Raw genomic sequence first — 20,301 nt, 5'->3', positions numbered from 1 at the left:
TGACACATCAAACTTATTGAGAATTTCACAAGAAAAACAATGGTGTGCTTGGTTTTCACATAACTTTATTCTTTCATGAGTTATTTACAAGTTGATGACCACTTATAAAATGTGTTCAAAGTGCTGCCCATTGTGTTGTATTGTCAATGCAACCCTCTTCTCCCACTCTGATAGCAACACCACAGAAGGAATGTTAGCACAGGCTTCCAGTATCCGTTGCTTCAGATGCTGCACATCTCGTATCTTCACAGCATAGACAATTGCCTTCAGATGACCCCAAAGATAAAAGTCTAAGGGGGTCAGATCGGGAGACCTTGGTGGCCATTCAACTGGCCCATGATGACCAATCCACTTTCCAGGAAACTGTTCAAGTAGGAATGCTCGGAGCTGACACCCAAAATGGTGATAAACTGGCAGATATTCCCCCTATTCATCAAGCTTTGAGTTTTCATGTCAATCTTAATGAAGGTACGATGTGCTAAATTCATTATGCGACGTGTGCTTTTTTTTTAATGAATTTGTTGCATGTTTCATCTGCTGTGCGCCACCGGGAGAAATGTACAACTTTTCAAAAAGTTGGCAGAGATGGGCAGGTGTAAAAATGTCAAGTCTTTTTTTTTGTGAAACTAGGAGTTCTACAAAGTCCACTTTGCAGCATTTCAAAGTTTTACGCAACAATTTTGGCAAAACCTATTTGATGAATCAGGGCTAATGTGTCGGACCGTATAGGGTGTGAAGCTGAATCTATTCTCTTCTCTGTCAATCCTAGCACCATGCACAACCTCCATAGACCTTGTACAGCACATTTAGTGTTTTTCTGGAGTGTTTTTTTTACTTCTTCCAAGAGCTATTAACTTTCTTTGTTGCTTTTTCAGCAGTTTTATGAGATTTATAATTCTGAGCGATGCTATTCAATTGTAATGTAATAAATAACGTACTGAAAAAACGGGAAAAAAGTCCCAAGTTAAAAAAAATAAATTCTGCCTTTATTTTTAAGTAAAAATAACCTGGTAATAGGATTTTACAGTTAAATACAATTATGGCGACACCAAACTTAGGTTTTGTTTTCAATATTTTTTATTAAGAATATATTTTTTTCTTTTTTTGGAGACCAAAAACTTTTTTTTTGTGTTGCTGCAGATGTAAGAGGGCTGGTAGTTTGAGTGCCAAGCTGTCGTCTTTAATGAGTGTGCCACTTAAATGCCGATGGACAGCAACGTTTATGTGATTAAGGCTACTTTCACACTAGCGTCGTACAACGCACGTCGCAATGCGTCGTTTTGGAGAAAAAACGCATCCTGCAAAGTTGCCTGCAGGATGCGTTTTTTCTCCATAGGCTTGCATTAGCGACGCATTGCCACACGTCGCATCCGTTGTGCGACGGATGCGTCGTGTTTTGGCGGACCGTCGACTCAAAAAGTTACATGTAACATTTTTTGTGCGTCGTGTCCGCCATTTCCGACCCCGCATGTGCGGCCGGAACTCCGCCCCCTCCTCCCCGGACATTACAATGGGGCAGCGGATGCGTTGAAAAACTGCATCCGCTGCCCCCGTTGTGCTTCTATTTCACAGTATGTGTCGGTCCGACGCACTGCGACGGGCCGACGCTAGTGTGAAAGTAGCCTAAGGCCGGGATCACACATATGTGAGATACGGCTGAGTCTCACAGGTGAAATCCCTCCTCTGGCGCCGGCACTTGGGAGCGGAGCGTGCAGCCGCACAGCAACACATGGAGCTGCACGCTCCGCTCCCAAGTGCCGGCGAAAGAGGAGGGATTTCACCTGCGAGACTCAGCCGTATCTTGCGTATGTGTGATCCCGGCCTAAGGGAGCAGTCACACGTCTGTATAAATCGAGCCAGTTCGGAACGTAGTGCACGGACCGTCCGGCCGCTCTGCTGACCTGAGCGTGACAGCTGCATAGAAATACATGAGGCCCTACATGGGTGGGGAGAGCTGGCGGCCAGTCCGTGCACTGCATTCTGATTTTGGTTGGATTTATACGACCATCTGATTGCACCCTAAAGAGCAGCAATAAGACCGACCTCCGAATGCTGCTATCGAGGCGGATGTCGGCTGTATAACATAGCTGCCACCTGACCTGCTGTGCAAATATATATACGTAATATTTCTAGTTATATACACTGTACATATGTTTGTGTGTGTACACATGCGTTTCGTGGAGCTTGAAGGCGTTAAGAGGTGTCCGGTTCAGACAGACGCTTCTCCTTAGAAAGGTTCCTTGGCAATAAGCTAATCACAAAGTGTCCACTTGCTGAGGTCGCCAGCAATCAGCGGTAGGGAAGCCTGGCAGAAAGTGTTCAATATTCTTGTGGCGCCACCACAGGGGAAATTAAGCATTAAACAGAGTCCATCCAAATCAATGCGTTTTCTCATATTGCAGAACAGAGCAGGTCCTCCAGAGGAGTGACGTTCTTCGTAGCAGCTCTCACTCCGGCAAAGAGAATACTGAGCGGAAGACCTCTTCTGCTGACTCACAATTCATTAATGGAGCTCATGAAATAGGAGCTACATACTTCATCATCATTTCTCTCCTTCAGGTGTAAAGTTATATGAACCGTGATTTCATGAAAATCTTTATCAAGCGATTGTAATCAGACCAGTGACACTATACTTATGGCAATGAGTAGCATATCATTTTAATATTTGATCCCAAAATAGCTTTGACCTATAAAAGTGTGAAAATGAGATGCCTCCCTTTAAATCTGATATTTTAGAAAAAAAAACATCAGATGAAACTTTTCTGGTCCAGCATTATTAAAGAGAATCTGTCACCAGGTTTTTGCAGCCCCATCTGAAAGCAGCATGGTATAGGGGGAAGAGATCCTTATCATAAAGATGTTTTATGGCTAAAGTGAGACGAGCCTTTATGTTCTTATTGCTCAGCGGTGGTTATCGTCGAGGAACTCTGCCATTTTTGCCAAGTCTCTTTCTTATGGTGGAGTCATGAACACTGACCTTAAATGAGGGAAGTGAGGCCTGCAGTTCTTTGGATGTTGTTGTGGTGTCTTTTGTGACCTCTTGGAGGAGTTGTCGCTGTGTTCTTGGGTAATTTTGGTCGGTCAACCACTGTTCCATGTTTTTGCCATTTGTGGATAATGGCTCTCACTGTGGTTCGCTGGAGTCCCAAATGTTTAGAAATGACTTTTACAACCTTATCCAGACTGAGATCTCAATTACTTTGTTTCTGATTAGTTCCAGAATTTCTTTAGATCGTGGCATGATGTCTTGCGTTTGAGGATCGTTTGGTCTACTTCACTTTGTCAGGCAGGTCCTATTTAAGTGATTTCTTGATTGAGAACAGGTACGGCAGTAATCAGGTATAACACACTATGTGTTGAGACCTCCATATGCAATAAGAAGCACCCAAATCACAGAAGAGGTCCATTAAAAATCCAAATTTATTGTAATTTTAAATAAATCAACATAATCAAATTTAAGCAGAAGTTGTTACTTACCGTTGACTGCAGCGTCCCCTATGCAAGTCTGTGATTTTTTTTTTTACTTTATAAATAGAAGCGCTTTATAGATATTTGGATCTGATATACAGATTGCTTTGTAACTAGGCTTGTGTGAGAAAACGGTTAATTTACATGGTAATCCTGGTATTCCGTATAACGTACATTATTGAGTTATGTGATTATTGTTTATTGTTGAAATCAGATTTAACGGAATTGAGAATGATAATGGTAATTAAGCCCTTCTATTTATATAGTAAAAAATCACAGACTTACTGTTGACCGCAGCGTCCTTTATGTAACAACTTCTGTATAAATTTATGTTGATTTATTTAAAATTACAATAAATGTGAAATTTTAATGGATCTCTTCTGTGATCTGGGTGCTTCTTATTGCATATGAAGGTCTCAACACATAGTATGTTATACCTGATTACTGCCATACCTCTTCTCAATCAAGAAATTACTTAAATAGGACCTGCCTGACAAAGTGAAGTAGACCAAAAGATCCTCAAACGCTAGATGATATGCCGCGATCAAAAGAAATTCTGGAATTTCTTATTGCATATGAAGGTCTCAACACATAGTATGTTATACATGGTTTTTTGAAGTGCCATTATTTAATTGATACAGAGTATTTTTTGTGTATAAATGGCAATAATCAGGCCTGGGTGTGACTAGGGAATTTGAACTCAGCTTCCCAAAGAGGTGATAAATCAGTTAATTTATGTATTAAGGAGGGGAACAAGCATTTTTTTCACACAAGGCAACTGTATGTTTTCATTCCTTTTTCCCTTAATAATGAAGGCCTTCAATTATAAACTGCATTTTGTGTCTTCTTGTGTTATCTTTGTCGAATACTTACATTTGTTTGGTGACCTGAGACATGCAAGTATGACAAACATGCAAAAGAATAGGAAATCAGGAAGGGGGCTAACACTTTTCACACAACCGTATATGCATCAATCATCACATTAGGGGGCGAGTTAATTGTTTGACCAAATATAGCAGAATAAATTTCAGATTGATTTTTTACGGCCCACAAATGATGGTATGAATATCCAAATTGCCTCCGACCGAGAAAAAAAAAAAAAAAAAAAAAAAAAAAAGATTCCAACCCCTTCCTTCCAGTTCCAGAACTTCCAGTTCTCTCCGATCTAGTGGGAGAAGTCTAGCTGTTATAAAGTCTCCCAGACACAGAGGAACTCCGGCCACCATTTCTCTGCTTAGAACATGTCCAGGAGCAGCTTGGAGGATATAATGCAGCAGTACTGAGCGGTGTGGCTGAATCCAGCACAGTCCGTGTCTCACTGACCACACTGCTTCCCATTCCTCCTTCCTTCTGCATAGACTATAATTGGATGAGTAACCAGATACCTCACTGTGATGGCTGTCGGTCTACCTACCTTTTTCAGAATGGATAGTAATTTCAGGAGGCAGGGCGAGAGGGAAGAAAGCTCAAAAGTGGGAAAATGAACAGATTTCTTGAAGATATATTAGAAAGGTTTCTCACATTCAGTTTTACTATTGACTTATAGTTTTACTATTGATTTATACATAGTTTGGATACACAGAAGTGACCTGTTAACTTATCAAATTAGATTTATTTAGTACATTACTTAAATCGTTAACTCAAAGTTGGTTATGACTGTCAGCTCAAAGAAAAATTACAAAATTACCCCAATTCTGGTAAGTTATAAGGATCTCTAGTCCAGATTTCTCAGGCCTGTCCTGCTTCATCGCCTGTCCTGCTTCACCACGCCAATATTGCACCAGTATAGGCAAAATTGTGGTCCAAGCAATTATCTTATTACATAATCGAGCGGATCGGGAGTTTTCTTTGCTAATAAATGGGGGTGTCTACACTCTGGAACTTGTCTAACTGCTCAGCTGACAAATTTTCCATTTCATACGGCTCTGTTCACATTAGTATCTTTCACTTCCTCACCTTTCATGAGCATTAGGTTTTTTTGTTTTGGTTTTACAAAAACAGTCTACAGTGCTATTCCTGGTGTTTGTAGGTATAAGAGTCCAGTGGGCAGTCCTAATAGTGACAGACAGTCTTCCCTGTATGACTGTGCATGCAGAGATATATCAATCACCAATTAGGACCGCTTACTGGACTAACGCACACAAGGGAAGAAGTTTTAATTAGAAAGATAAAGGTTTATCCTATTTTCTAATACCTAAACCTGGGATGGATAATGAAATCCAAAAATGCCCCAAAAATAAGGGTGGATGTGGTCCCTGGAATTAACCTACTGTGTTACAACATTGCATACGGTGAAGCCTCTTGTACTGTGGATTCAGGGCGCAACATCTGCAGAAAATCCTAAGGCCGGGCTGAGACAGCGAGACTGAGGCATCGGAGGACTCATCCTTTTTCCCCATGAACACAAGCTTGATTACTTCAGATATAAAAATAGATTAAACACCACTATGTAAAAGCAAAAAAATTTATTTTTCCAAAAAAAGAAAAAAAAGCTCATGAACAAGATAAAATATACAAAACAAAAGTAGTTCTCTTGACGGCTGGCATTGCACTGGATATTGACTCTCCGCTTCCCAATCGGTAACAATCTAAGGAGGAACCGTATATATCACATCATTGAAAAAACAATTCGTGAGGAATGTAGGGGACTTGACAAACACCACAATTTTGCTGCACTGCTCTAATACTGAATTACGAGGACAACTGAGTATACAATAGATGCTGCAGGAGGGGTCGTCCGCCATTACTTCAGCAAAGGTTTGGGTTTCGTCGGCCAGAGAAGAGACGAGGTGTTCACAGATACCGCTGTCAGGAAAGGAGAGACAAGACATGTCAGATCGGAAAGGTACACCTTCCCAGAGGAGGCAAGTAATCGCACAAACTCATGTTACCAAAAAGCAAAGGAGCCCACCGGGGTTATGGGAAGAGCAGAACAACACACAGAGCTGGAACCAAAATTATACACCCCCACTGTACTAAAGAACAATGCAAAGGGCTCAAAACCACTAATATAACAAGTCAAGATGTCTCAAGCCTCAAACTTATCCACCCCTTTATGACAAGTTGTCTTTAATACTTGGGTTTGCCTTTTGGCTGTTATAACCTGCTGCAAACATGACGCATAGCCAGACACCAGCTTCTGGCAGCATTCATCAGGAATCTTTAGTTTTTAGGAATGGGGCTAATATACAGCACCAGTTGTAGGGGAAATCAGATATATACTATTTATTTAAAATACTGAAGTGCCCCACAAAAGGTATTTTATGAAGTTCGTGGGGAGGTGAGGGATGATGGCATAATGTGTGAAATAAATGTAAAAAAAAAAAAAAATAGGAAAAAATAAAGTAAACAAAGCCATGGCCAGTAGAATCGCGGACTCTAGCCCCAACCCTGTCCAACAAATAAAAATCAATTTTAAAGTAAAAGGAGAAAAATTAAAATATTTTCTCAATGAATCATCGTTGTAAAAAATAAAAACAAAAATATGCCTAGTCAGGAACAGGGCAAAATGGTCCAGTCTTGAACTGGTAAACAACCAGAAATTGTGTTTCGTGGTTTTTTTTCCCCTCTATCTGCAAAAATCCTTTCCATTTGGCCAGGTTCACAATGCCTATGCTGACTTAAGGAGTGCTACCACCTGGAATGCTTATTACAAGGCAATGATATGATGGTGAAGGTGACCACTGTTCAATTTTTGGGCCTCGGAGCTCATCATGCTGAACTGCAAAAAGAAAATTACTTACGGCACGTTCTGTTAACAGGAGCATACAGCAATGAGTGTACAGAGACAAGTGATTATTACTTACGTGGGGTTGGGAGGAGACCAGGTTTGTCCCCAAGCAATGGACGTTTTGCTGGTGAATGAGATGGAAAACCAAGAAGCGGTGGTCTTTTAGGGGGCATTGCCAAGAGAGGTGGAGGTTTACCTTGTGGTGCAGACATTCCTAATACAAAGGGATGAAAAGACCTAGCGCTTAGCTGACAGATGCCACATAAATCAGAATATACAGATCATATTGAAGCAAATGGGGCTGAAATTGGCCCCTGCACAGTGTCTGAGGCCACGCCACTCCTGCTCTATACACTGCAGTGGCTGAATACAGCTGCTTAGTCAGGGCACCAAGTGTCAGACCCCCAACAATCTCTTAGATGACCGATAAGCCATCAATATCAAAGTATCGCTTTACAGAATTTCCCGTATTCCCTCTTTGACTACTCAAACATTTACTGAAGACAGAGTCCCCCATATGTGGATAACTTACAGAGCCCCTCAAAGTCAGTAAGCACCCTTCCTAATCTCATATCCCCCCCAAACGCAACAAAAAAGGCTGTGTGCCAAATATGAAAAACAACGTTTTTGGCCTAAAAAATGTTGTATGTGCAAAGAGGTATACCCTTAACCACCCACAAAAAAAAAAACAAAAAAAAAAAAACAAAAAAAAAAAAACACAAAACAGTGGCCCAAATAGCTATTGTGGCAGATATAGTGCAGAACACTCATTATAGCCCAGAAAATCTGTGCGAAAGTCAAGAGTCAGGAATTAAGATAAAATAGTCCACCCCAGGGGAAGAGAAGGCAACTATCACAGGAGACAAATGGCTTCAACCAGCGTTTGCCTATTGAACCGATCCAAAATAAACTGGAAAGAAAAAAGCCCACCTGGTGTAGGAAGCAGTCCGGCAGAGGGTCTGTCGCGTAGGAGAGATGGTTTCATGATGGACATTAATGGAGTCCTGCCTGGGGTAGGGAGGAGCGGAGGAGGCTTGGCCATGGCATCAACAGCACTCACTGCTTGTATACTGGTTTCGTACACAGCGCCGACGCCATCGTCTGTGTGATCCATCTTGTTGAAGCCTAAACACCAACAATTATCTGGTCAATGGGACTGATAGCAATACTGACGAGGATACAGCCAATATTAGTCGGCGCAGACAGCTGCACAAAACTGACCGGTAACCCCAGACATTTAAGCAGCGCTGTCCTGGACAAAAGCCTAACCAATCATTTACTGCTGGCCCATCCTAACCACAGGGCATCAAATGACAATCCAAGACCCCCCCCCTCACAAGGAACCGAGAACCTTTCCCTCATTAGTGGGAGCACATGTGCAAACAGACAGGGTGACTAACAAACAGGCAATCCGTGCATGTCTTGTGGCTATCGAACAGCCGAGAGACATGCCGAAGACACCTTATCCAGCACGTTCGCTCATCACTACTCTTAGTATATTGCAGTCATCATATTATACAGCACTTACAATTGCTCAGTTTGCCTTTCTACCCAGCTGATTTCTTTCTTTTCTCTGCTCTATGGAGAAACCGGAAGTTTCTTGTTCCTGCATTTATCATTCCCCTCTTCAACTCCTGACCCAGCTGCTCCCCTCCGACCCCTGCCAGGGACTTTTGCAGTGACTGAGTCGTCATACGGGGAAAACTGACCCCCTAGGATTTGGCTAACCAGTTGCTTAATCACGTGATGTCAAAGAAATAATGGAAAACGGAAGAATTAACCGGGTAGAAAGAGAAAATGAGCACGTACACAGTGCTGTATAATATGATTGCAATATATTAAGAGGATGATGGGAGGAGTGCTTCTTTAAGCCATGAAATGCAGGAATCCATCCGTGTGTGCCGTTTATGGCAGATATTAAAGCTGCTAGTCTTCTAATACCAGCTTTAAGTCGACTGCAAATTAAGAGCTAGATTAGGAGGGAAAAACAGCAGGATACAAGTCATATGATGCCAAAAAGACCGTGCATCCCCATGAACACTCAGGGCAGCTTATTCTGAAACGTTACCCCATAATTTACCAGGTGGACTCCGGGCCTGCTCCTTATCAATTCTCAAATTCTGCACACGATTTGTGGAATACATATGGTAGATAAATTAGTAAAAAAGTTTTCTGCATTAAAAAAAACATAAAAAATTATAAATGAGCACAAGTGAAAAGCTTGAACCCCCCCCCCCCCCCCCGCCAGATGTGGCTACTGAGGACAGCAAACATCTTATGTAGACCGATGTGACCCAGATATTACACCCCGCTGCCTATAAAGGTGCATCTCTTTAACCACTTTTTGTACTTTAGGTTTTTTCCTTCCAAGAGCCATAACTTTGTTATTTCTCTGTAGGCTTAGCCATACGAGGGCTTGTATTTCTTGGGGCAAGTGGTAGTTTTGAATGATACCATTCACTTTACCAAATAAGTTTCCTGAAAACTCCAACAGAATTTAGAGTTTTGATTTTATGCCGAATACTGTGCAATAATGCTGACCCAAAAAGTACAATTACAGAGACACCAAGCCGGCATAGTTTTTCCCCCCACATTTAAGGGGAAGATGGGAGAAAAAAAAATTATTATTTTTTTTTTTAAATCAAGCTTTACAAGGGCTTCTTTTTTTTTTTTTTCTGCTTGAAGAGCTGATGTTTTTATTGATACCTTTAGTTAAGACACGACATTTCAATCACGTTTTAGTGAGATGTGGCTACCCAAAGAAAAACTGAAAAATAACATGCACAAAAAGTAATTCCCTTGTTTCTTAGTCCTCTAATACAGAATACTATACATAATAAATACATAATACAATACAAAATTAAGGGCAGCGGAGAGGCACACTGCTGACCTGGTGTTGGAAGGAGCCCTGCGCCTGGAGGTCGGTCGCCCAGCAGAGAAGGCTTAGGCTGTGCCCCATAGGGATTTCGGGCAGGAGTGGGCAGGAGAGGTGGCGGCTTCTCCAGAAGCGTTTTGGTGCTGGAGTGACTGTCGTATGTTACATTTCCCTTCTCAGTGGTGTCCGCTTCTTCAAAGCCTAGAGTTTAACAACCATGTTAAGCAGAGAAAACAAAAAACAAGGACAGACATGACGCGTCGCAAAAGGAAGAATTGAGGGTAATCTATGACCAGTAAATAGATCAAAATCATGAACTATGGCAAATCACAACACCTCTAATAAAAATAAATACCTGCCTTCTAAATTTTAATGTAGGATTTTTTTAAATTAGTTTAACATCCACGTAAGGAAAAGTTAAGGGAAAACAAATCACTGTGATTTCGTAATAAACTCCTAAATTCAGACAGGATTAAACCTATTGGTTTTTTTTACCTTTTTTAATTTGTTTTACATTATTTTGTTTTTGGTCAATCATAAACCCACAGGATTCACTTTAAAAGTTGGGGAAGGTTTGATGCGACTCCTATAACGACACTGCGTGTATCTGTGAATTTTACCTTTAATTAACGCGAGGATGAGGTGCAATCGATTGTGTAACGTGAAGTTGTAAATTAGCTTTATTTACTTTCACGCTTTAAGGATTAGGCCATTTATGGGGTGCAAAGGATCAGATTAAATAAAGTTGGTTTTTTTTCTTGCCTGAAAGAACACCTTGACTTTACCATTTCGGAGTGTGTATAGGTTATATGCGATTCTTCTTAATTTATCATATAAAGTTTATACATATATTTTGAGGTTTTACCGAAAGGTTGTCACGCACATGGGAAATATGTGGGATTTTAGGTTATATGTATTTTAAAAGAGAAAAATATATATTATTAAGTTTAAAAAATGTGTTTGTGCATTTATTAAAAATATTTTACTTTTTATTTATTTTTCTGGGTTCAGATTTGGACTTCATTTTCACTTGAAGCATTTTTACTATCAATATGTTGGCGTAATTGTGGCATGTTTTACAGGTTTGCTCCCGCCACTGATCTCGCACCAAACAGTAGCTGTGAGATCATCATGACGGAAACGCGCGTTGTGTGGCTGTACCACACCGGTACGCAGGACGTACATTTTAAGCACCGGACGGCAAGTGGTAAAGTGTTATGTTATTCGCTAATACAGCTTCTTTGATTAACATTTTAGTAATTTGTTTAATTAAATTCACCAATATTTAATGATAAGGTCGTAATAGAGGAACATTTTAGCATTTGCATTAAGGCCACAGGTGTTGGGCTGACGACGGTCTTTATGACCCGAACGATCAGTACTAAGGCTCATACAGTGGTCCGTGAAACTCTGTCCGAGCACAGATCGCAATGTACTGACTGCCAACAAGTCTCATGACCTGAACGAGAGCCTCACAGGCATATACGAGGCTGTCGAATTTGGGTGAGGACGCATGAAACACATTTAGCCTGCACAAACTAATCTCTCAGGGACACAAGGGCAAATTGGGAGACATGGAAAAATGGTAGCACGAAGACCACAGATCAGAGAGGAGTGTCCCCGAATTACAGGATGAGTGTTACATACTTTGACCAGTGATTTGGTAGGAGAGTGAGTTCTAGAGTAAAGGTGGGCCCAGTGCAGGGGGCGAGCAGGAGGGGGAGGGGATTGGGGCATGTAGGTGTGGAAAGGGAAGGTCAAGATGGCAAACATTGAGTATACCTTCCAGCTCAGTTATCCTGGTCTTCAGGTAGTTGCTGATTGCGCTCAGCTCTTCAGAATATAAATATTTGCCGTCGCTTAAGAGGAAGAGAAGGTGTCTAATGTCCAGAGGGACATTGTAAGATTGATAGAGTTCCCTCTCCAGGTAGTCATCCGCCAGATCAGCCGCTTTGTGTGAAATCTCGTTACGCTCCTGCTGTTCACGCTCGCCAAAAATTTTCCCAAATGCCTTAACTATCAGAGCCAGGGCATCCTCCATGGGCATATTACGGTGTACTACAGAGGAGAGACATAACTTGCTGTGTCAGTCAGGAGAGCTCACATCTATTAAAAGCATTAAAAATATCATGTAACGTGTTGACGCAATCATGTGAGTTGTAGAAGGTCTGCGGGCGTATACGAGAAGTGGCACGGTAACTTTACTACCAGTGATGACGCACTATCCACCACAGCCTCGGACACAGCACTACAATTGCAGACTTGGGAACAAGGAATGCAATAGTCATTTTTCTTTTTTAAGATATGACAATTATGAGTCAAATGTATATTTTAGCGTAATTTTAGCAATGTGTAAAAGAAAAAAAGAAGGGGAATAATATCAGGGTTCACAACCACAACTGGATATGACGGGTGGGGGGTAGGGGGTGAGATTTAAGTCTACATATTGGGGGTCATTTGGAGACGTGGCATTGTATGTGTCTTCAACACTCCAGCTGTGTATTCTCAGGCAGCTGTAAGTATACGAAGTGAGGGTCAGGTAGGGAGCTTATAGAGCCATGTCAACATTGATGGTCCTCGCGGGATATGACAGTCAGCCAAACAATCAGCCATCTATTCTGGATTGGGTGAGATGGGGGGAATTAAGTCAGCAGGGTCAAAAATGGGACTGCAACTCATAAGTGGTCGGAGTCCCGCAAGGTTCAGTCCTAGGGCCTCTGCTCTTCTCCATTTACACCTTCGGCCTGGGACAGCTCATAGAATCTCACGTCTTTCAGTATCACCTCTATGCTGATGACACACAGATCTACATCTCTGAACCAGATATCACCACCCTACTAACCACAATCCCTCAATATCTGTCTGCTATTTCATCCTTCTTCTCCGCTAGATTTCTAAAACTTAACATGGACAGAACAGAATTCATCATCTTTCCCTCATCTCACGAGACCCCTCCAACGAACCTATCCATTAAAGTAAATGGCTGCCCACTCGCCCCAGTCCCACAAGCTCGCTGCCTTGGGGTAATTCCTGACACTGATCTCTCCTTCAAACCACATATCCAAGCCCTTTCCACTACCTGTCGACTTCAACTCAAAAATATTTTACGGATCCGTACATTCCTAAACCAAGAATCTGCAAAAACCCTAGTCCATGCCCTCATCCTCTCCCACCTTGACTACTGCAACCTCCTGCTCTGTGGCCTCCCCTCCAACACTCTCGCACCCCTCCAATCTATTCTAAACTCTGCTGCCCGACTAATCCAACTGTCCCGTCACTATTCCCCAGCCTCTCCTCTCTGTCAATCCCTTCACTGGCTCCCCATTGTCTAGCGACTCCAGCACAAAACCCTAACCATGACATACAAAACCATCGACAACCTGTCTCCTCCATACATCTGTGACCTCGTCTCCCGGTACTTACCTGAACGCAACCTCCGATCCTCACAAGATCTCCTTCTCTACTCCCCTCTTATCTCCTCTTCCCATAATCGCATACAAGATTTCTCCAGTGCATCACCCCTACACTGGAACTCTCTACCACAACGTATCAGACTCTCGCCTACCATCGAAGCCTTCAAAAAGGAACCTGAAGACCCACCTCTTCCGACAAGCCTACAACCTGCAGTAACCACCGATCGACCAAACCGCTGCACGACCAGCTCTACCCTCACCTACTGTATTCTCACCCATCCCTTGTAGATTGTGAGCCATCGCGGGCAGGGTCCTCTCTCCTCCTGTACCAGTCATGACTTGTATTGTTTAAGATTATTGTACTTTTTTATTATGTATACCCCTCCTCACATGTAAAGTGCCATGGAATAAATGGCGCTATAATAATAATAATAATAATAATAATGCAAGTCAGATTTGCACAACCTCTTTTATCATCACTATTTGCTACTGGCAGGGCAGCATTTCAGATCTTACTTTTGTGCAGCGCTACACTGAAACACCATGAGGGTGCTTACATCATGCACTGTAAAAAAAGGGGTCAATACTATTTGCCACAACGGTTTTCTACTAGTCGGCAGAAATCTAACTGATGGATTTTTTCATCTCATCATTAGTTCGGAGACACCGATCCCATGCCGGGGTAAATGTGAACTAACGAGTGGTTGATAGTTTGGGCCAGCGATTTTTATAAATCAGGTTTTAGGAGGGCTTTTTTTCTGCTTGACGAGCTGATGTCTTTATTGATACCTTTACATACATAATCCTAAAACACTTACAACACAAGATTCTTATGCATCCTTACATAATCTCCATGAATAATCTAATATTTTCTAATTAGTAAATAAAATGAAAATTAGTATTTATGTAAGAGGGAACAGTCTCATGTATGGATGTAAGTGGGAGAAGACTCACTATAATGTGTATTTTGTTCATGTGAACACTTATTCTTTGTTTGGGTCCAGTAGTGATCGGCTCAGTGGTTACAGACGTCCCTGTATGACGGTGCAGGGACAGGACGTCCTATACTATATATGGAGTATTAGATAATGGACCCTAGTTAGTTTGTTCACTGTAACTTCCACTTGTACTTTCTATGTACTTTAACCCCTTCTCATGTACACCACCATGGGGGCAATGGCGCTCTAAAAATATAATAATAATAATAATGCATCCAATTGGACAAATGTTCACAATTAGTCAAAAGTTTCACTTTAAAAAGTACAGTGTTTTGATGTCACAGAAATGTCTTCATGAAAACAATACATTATAAAGGGTAGCAATGAGGAACACTGCTAACCTGGTGTTGGAAGGAGCCCAGCGCCTGCAGGTCGGATGCCCAGCAGAGAAGGCTTAGGCTGTGCTGCGTAGGGATTTCGGACAGGAGTGGGCAGGAGAGGTGGCGGCTTGTCCTGGAGATGCGTTTTAGTGCTGGAGTGACTGTCATATCTGCCATTGCCCTTCTCAGTGATGTCCGCTTCTTCAAAGCCTAGAGTTTAACAACCATGTTATGCAATAACGCAGGGGAACAGAACCTGGCCGGATGCAGCTTCAGAGCAGCGCTTACGAGGTCTACAGAAATCAACTTGCGAGTGTTGTGCTCGTTGTGTAAAAGATCAAATTTTGAGAATGGAGAAAAGTTTTTGTAACAAGTAAATTGCAAAAGTGGTTGGTTTTAACAAGCACTTTGCAATTGTGTCCATGTGTGATGTTGAGGTATCCGTGTGTGATGTTAAGAAACCCCCTTTTCAATGATGCACACCCAAAAATAGTAGTGTAGCCCTAGCCTGAAACACAGCCAGCACCAGACTGCTTCTGTTATACTGGTTTATGTCACAACCCACCTATATTACTCGTACTGATAGAAGCACAGCTGGAGCGTTGAAGGCAAGGAGTGCTGATCAGTGTGTGTCCTTACATGGGCTAACAATGGTTTGCTCTGTGGTCAGTAGTGCGACGAGCGTCCTGCGGAGTGTGGAAACGCTTTTTTATGTATAGCTACACTTACTTTTGATAGAGTCATGAAGAATGATTGCAGTGCAAGAGGACAGAGCTACATTTGACTGTTCAACTAGTATACAAAACGGGGAGCCATCGTTTTTAACCTCCTGGAGGGCGCGTGTGAGACCAGACTCTGATGTCAAGTATATCATCTCCACCACAAGGCCATGATCCTGTAATCGATGGCCTATGGCAGTGGCGTACTCCCTTTAAAAAGAGAAAATGGTTGTTATTGGCAAAAGACAGACGATAGGTTTTATGCAGCGAGACCAGGTTGTGTCATGTCATAGCAGGGACAGTAAGTGTAAGGTGTTGTATCAGTACCGTGTAGTTTTATAGTGTGCAAAACTAATTATACAACATTACTACTATGGATCAAGGGTTATGTTTTTTGTTTTTAAACCATGTTTGTACAATATGACACTAGAATACCCACAGAGAATAGAAAAAAAAAAAAGGTCACTGATAACTGTAAAGAAAAAAAAATTAAAATTAAATATTTTACATATGCACATGATCAGCACTCCCTAGCTAGTCATTACCTGTAAATGGAGGCCAGACAATATGACCACTTCCATTTTGCTGCGGTAAAGCTTACCCACTACAACAGCATCCCATCTTAGTGGTCTCGGCAGCAGCTGGTCTAATGTCTGACGAGACCCTCACAGGGAAAGGTCTCGTCAAAACAGAGGCAGGAGATTACAATAACACGCAACTCTTCTACAGCGGCATATAAAAGTTTGGGCCCCTGCATGGTTAGTATCTAGTAGCACCCCCTTTTGCAAGTATCACAGTGTGTAAACACTTTTTGTAGCCGGACAAGAGTATCAATTCTTGAGGGATTTTCATCCATTCTTCCTTGGAAAATTCTTCCAGCTCTGTGTATCGTCTTGCGTCCTCTGCTATTTTGAGGTTTAGCCACAGATTTTCAATGACGTTCAGATCAATGGACTGTGAGGGCCATTGTAAAACTTTCAGCTTTCTGCATTTTGAGGTCGTCTATTGTGGATTTTGACGTGTATTTAGGACCATTATCCATTTGTAGAAGCCACCCTCTTTTCAATTTCAGCTTTTTACAGATGGTGATATGTTTTTATCAAGAATTTTTTGAAATTTAATTCAACCCATTCTTCCATCTACCTGTGAAATATTCCACGTGCCATTGGCTGCAACATAACCCCAAAGCAAGATTAATGCTCCCCCATGCATAATAGTTGGCGAAATGTTCTTCTGAAATTCAGTGCCATTTTTTCTCCTTTGATCATTGTGGCCAGAGGGTTCTATTTTAACTTCATCGGTCCACAGGATTAGTTTCCAAAATGCATCAGGCTTGTTTAGATCTTCTTTTGCATTTTTCTGATGCCGAATTTTACAGTGAGAACACCAGAGAGGTTTTCTTCTAATCACTCTTCAATGAAGGAAATATTTGTGCAGGTGTCTCTGAACAGTAGAACAATGTACCACAACTCCAGAGTTTGCTAAATATCCTGAAGGTCTTTTGCAGTGAAGCGCGGGTTCTGATTTGCTTCTCTAACAATCATACGAGCAGCTCTCACTGAAATTTTGCTTGGTCTACCAGACCTTATTTTGCCTGCCCTCCACTGTTCCTGGTAACTGCTATTTCTTATTTACATTTCGAACTGTGGAAAGGGCAACTTGAAAACGCTTTGCTATCTTCTTACAGCCTTCTCCTGCTTTGTGGGGCCTCCACCACTTTCAGAGTGCTAGACAGCTGCTTAGAAGAACCCATGACTGCTGTTTTTTGGCACAAGGTTTTTTTTTTTTTTTATAATGCTGGGAAATTTGTATCACTTGGCCTTTCCTAACGATGACAGTGAACAAGTCATAACCCTAACGGGCTAATTAAGGTCTGAAATCTTGGTCAGAGTTATTTGAGCACATAAAGTTAAGTCAATATATATTTGGACAGAGACAACATTTTTCTAGTTTTGGATATAGACCTTACCACAATGAATTTTAAACAAAACAATTTGGATGCAGTTGAAGTTCAGACTTTCAGCTTTCATTTGAGGGTATCCACATTAAAATTGGATGAAGGATTTAGGAGTTTCAGCTCCTTAACATGTGCCACCCTGTTTTTAAAGGGACCAAAAAGTAATTGGACAATTGACTCCAAGGCTATTTCATGGCCAGGTGTGGGCAATCCCTTCGTTATGTCATTCTCAATTACCGTATATACTCGAGTATAAGCCGACCCGAGTATAAGCCGACCCCCCTAATTTTGCCACAAAAAAACCTGGGAAAACTTAATGACTCGAGTATAAGCCTAGGGTGGAAAATGCAGCAGCTACCGGTAAATGTCAAAAATAAAAATAGATACCAATAAAAGTAAAATTAATTGAGACATCAGTAGGTTAAGTGTTTTTGAATATCCATATTCAATTATCCATATTCAATCAGGAGCCCCATATAATGCTCCATCCAGTTCATGATGGGCCCCATAAGATGCTCCATACAAAATACGCTCCATATAATGATCCATATTAAAATATGCCCCATATAATGCTGCACAAAGGTTAATAATGGCCCCATAAGATGCTCCACACGTTATGGCCCCATAAGATGCTCCACACATTTGCCCCATTTGCTGTTGCTGCGATTAAAATAAAAAAAAAAAAATCACATACTCCCCTCTCTTCACTCAGGCCCCCGGCACTTGCGATAGTCACCTTCCTCGTTCCATCACTGCGCGCTGCTCTGTCTTCCATTCTCTGCACTGACTGTTCAGGCAGAGAGCGGCGCGCACACTAATCGCGTCATCGGGTCGATCCCTGCACACTCCTGTCATCATTGCACACCCCCGAGCCATGAAGATGTCTTCTCACATGTTTGAATAAAGGACTTTTACCACTCCAGGATCGGTGAGTGCTGCCGCATTTTTCTGTGACAAGATTGCTACATATTCTATGTTTCATGCAAGCACCCTTGATCAGCAGTCGGGAACTCAGCTGTTGAAGTAAGCATTTGTTTTTTTTACCCTTGTACCCAAGCTGTGCTGCTCCACGTTTCCCTCTTTTTGTATCAATATCCAAATCTCCTAAACCCTTCATCCAATTTTAATGTGGATACCCTCAAAGTCTGAACTTCAACTGCATCTGAAATTAGAAAAATGTTGTCTCTGTCCAAATATATATGGACTTAACTGTAAATCTTCAAGCGTACTTAAACTTTTGCATAGGCCCGTTTTCCTTTTTGTAACCTTAAGTATATGTGCACACGTTGCGGATTTGGCTGCGGATCTGTAGCTTGGATTGGCCGTTGCGGATTCACAGCAGTTTTCCCTGAGTTTACAGTACCATGTAAACCTATGAAAAACAAAATCCGCAGTGCCCATAATGCGGAAAATACCACGCGGAAACGCTGTGTTGTATTTTCTGCAGCATGTCAATTCTTTGTGCGGATTCTGCAGTGGTTTACACCTGCTCCTTTATAGGAATCCGCAGGTGTAAAACCGCAGGTGGAATCTGTGCAAAAAACGCTGGAAATCTGCAAGTAATCCGCAGGTAAAAACGCAGTGCGTTTTACCTGCATATTTTTCAAATACTGAGCGGAAAAATCTGCACAGAAATCTGCAATGTGTACACATAGCCTTAAAATGTAAAAAGTTAATATTTTTTTTTCCCTAATATATAAAAGGAAATGTGTCATGTTTAGTGTTGAGCATTCCGATACTGCAAGTATCGGGTATCGGCCGATACTTGCTGTATCGGAATTCCGATACTGAGATCCGATATTTTTGTGATATCGGGTATCGGTATCGAAACAACATTAATGTAAAAATGTGTAAAAGAGAGAATTAAAATAAAAAATATTGCTATACTCACCTCTCCGACGCAGCCTGCACCTTACCGAGGGAAGCGGCAGCGTTCTTTGTTTAAAATTCGCGCTTTTCTTTCCTTTACGTGAGTCCCGGCTTGTGATTGGTTGCGTGCCGCCCATGTGACCGGGACGCAACCAATCACAGCAAGCCGTGACGTAATTTCAGGTCCTTAAGGATTTTAAAATTACGTCCCGGCTTTGTGATTGGTTGCGTCGCAGTCACATGGGAGACGCAACCAATCACAAGCCGTGACGTCACGGGAGGCTGGACACGCGCGCATTTTAAAATGGGCGCGTGTCCAGCCTCCCGTGACGTCCCGGCTTGTGATTGGTTGCGCCGCGATCAACCAATCACAAGCCGGGAGGCTGGACACGCGCGCATTTTAAAATTTTAACCTCACTTGTCTCATCCATTGCATTATCTTTCTGCTGTGTTGTGTATAAATATGTGATTCTTCAGAATTTGTATTAGTCTATGCCTGATGAAGAGACCTGAGTAGTCTCGAAAGCTTGCAATTTGTTACCATCTTTTCAGTTAGCCATTTAAAAAAGGTATCAACCACAATTCACAACAGAGTAATTTTGACCAAGGGTGCTCAAACTTTTACATGCCACTGTATACCTAGCTGAAAACACAGGATACACCAATCACAATATGCGATGTCCGAATTGACCCTGCTTCCCTTCCTTCACACACACTCAGATGCCTTAACACAAAACATGCGGTCTGAGTCAGTCTATTGCTGCTAATGTGCATGAACATTTCCAAAAGCAACTGGAAGTGTGAGTCTAGACGAGAACATTTAAAATAAAAACCTGATTTAAACATTTCCTTTAAAGCCTCCTCCTGGAAACAAAAGCCTGGACTATTAAATGCTTTGGGCATGCAGTAGCCGGGTCACTTTAGAAGCAGAAAGCAAGTGCATACAGGTCAA

The 20,301-nt window shown here is 41.8% G+C and overlaps 1 protein-coding gene across 4 annotated transcripts in view; it reads right to left on the bottom strand.

Moving 5' to 3' along the window:
- Positions 1 to 5,918: 5,918 nt before the first annotated feature.
- Positions 5,919 to 20,301, bottom strand: part of LOC143807057 (uncharacterized) — a 61,708-nt gene continuing 47,325 nt past the window's right edge. For 2 of the 4 annotated variants that reach the window (XM_077288230.1, XM_077288232.1), the window contains 7 exons: positions 15,534 to 15,733; positions 14,826 to 15,014; positions 11,856 to 12,131; positions 10,089 to 10,274; positions 8,129 to 8,323; positions 7,275 to 7,412; positions 5,919 to 6,273 (listed from right to left, as the gene is read on the bottom strand). In XM_077288230.1, the coding sequence (XP_077144345.1) occupies positions 6,212 to 6,273; positions 7,275 to 7,412; positions 8,129 to 8,323; positions 10,089 to 10,274; positions 11,856 to 12,131; positions 14,826 to 15,014; positions 15,534 to 15,733 (1,246 nt within the window). In that variant the 3' untranslated portion in view covers positions 5,919 to 6,211. The remainder of the gene's footprint in view (positions 6,274 to 7,274; positions 7,413 to 8,128; positions 8,324 to 10,088; positions 10,275 to 11,855; positions 12,132 to 14,825; positions 15,015 to 15,533; positions 15,734 to 20,301) is intronic. The other 2 variants (XM_077288233.1, XM_077288234.1) reach the window with 1 other exon arrangement.

This window comes from Ranitomeya variabilis, chromosome 2 (genome assembly GCF_051348905.1).
Source record: "Ranitomeya variabilis isolate aRanVar5 chromosome 2, aRanVar5.hap1, whole genome shotgun sequence".
Classification (NCBI taxonomy): Eukaryota; Metazoa; Chordata; class Amphibia; order Anura; family Dendrobatidae; genus Ranitomeya; species Ranitomeya variabilis.
This window is presented reverse-complemented; position numbering and strand designations above follow the sequence as displayed.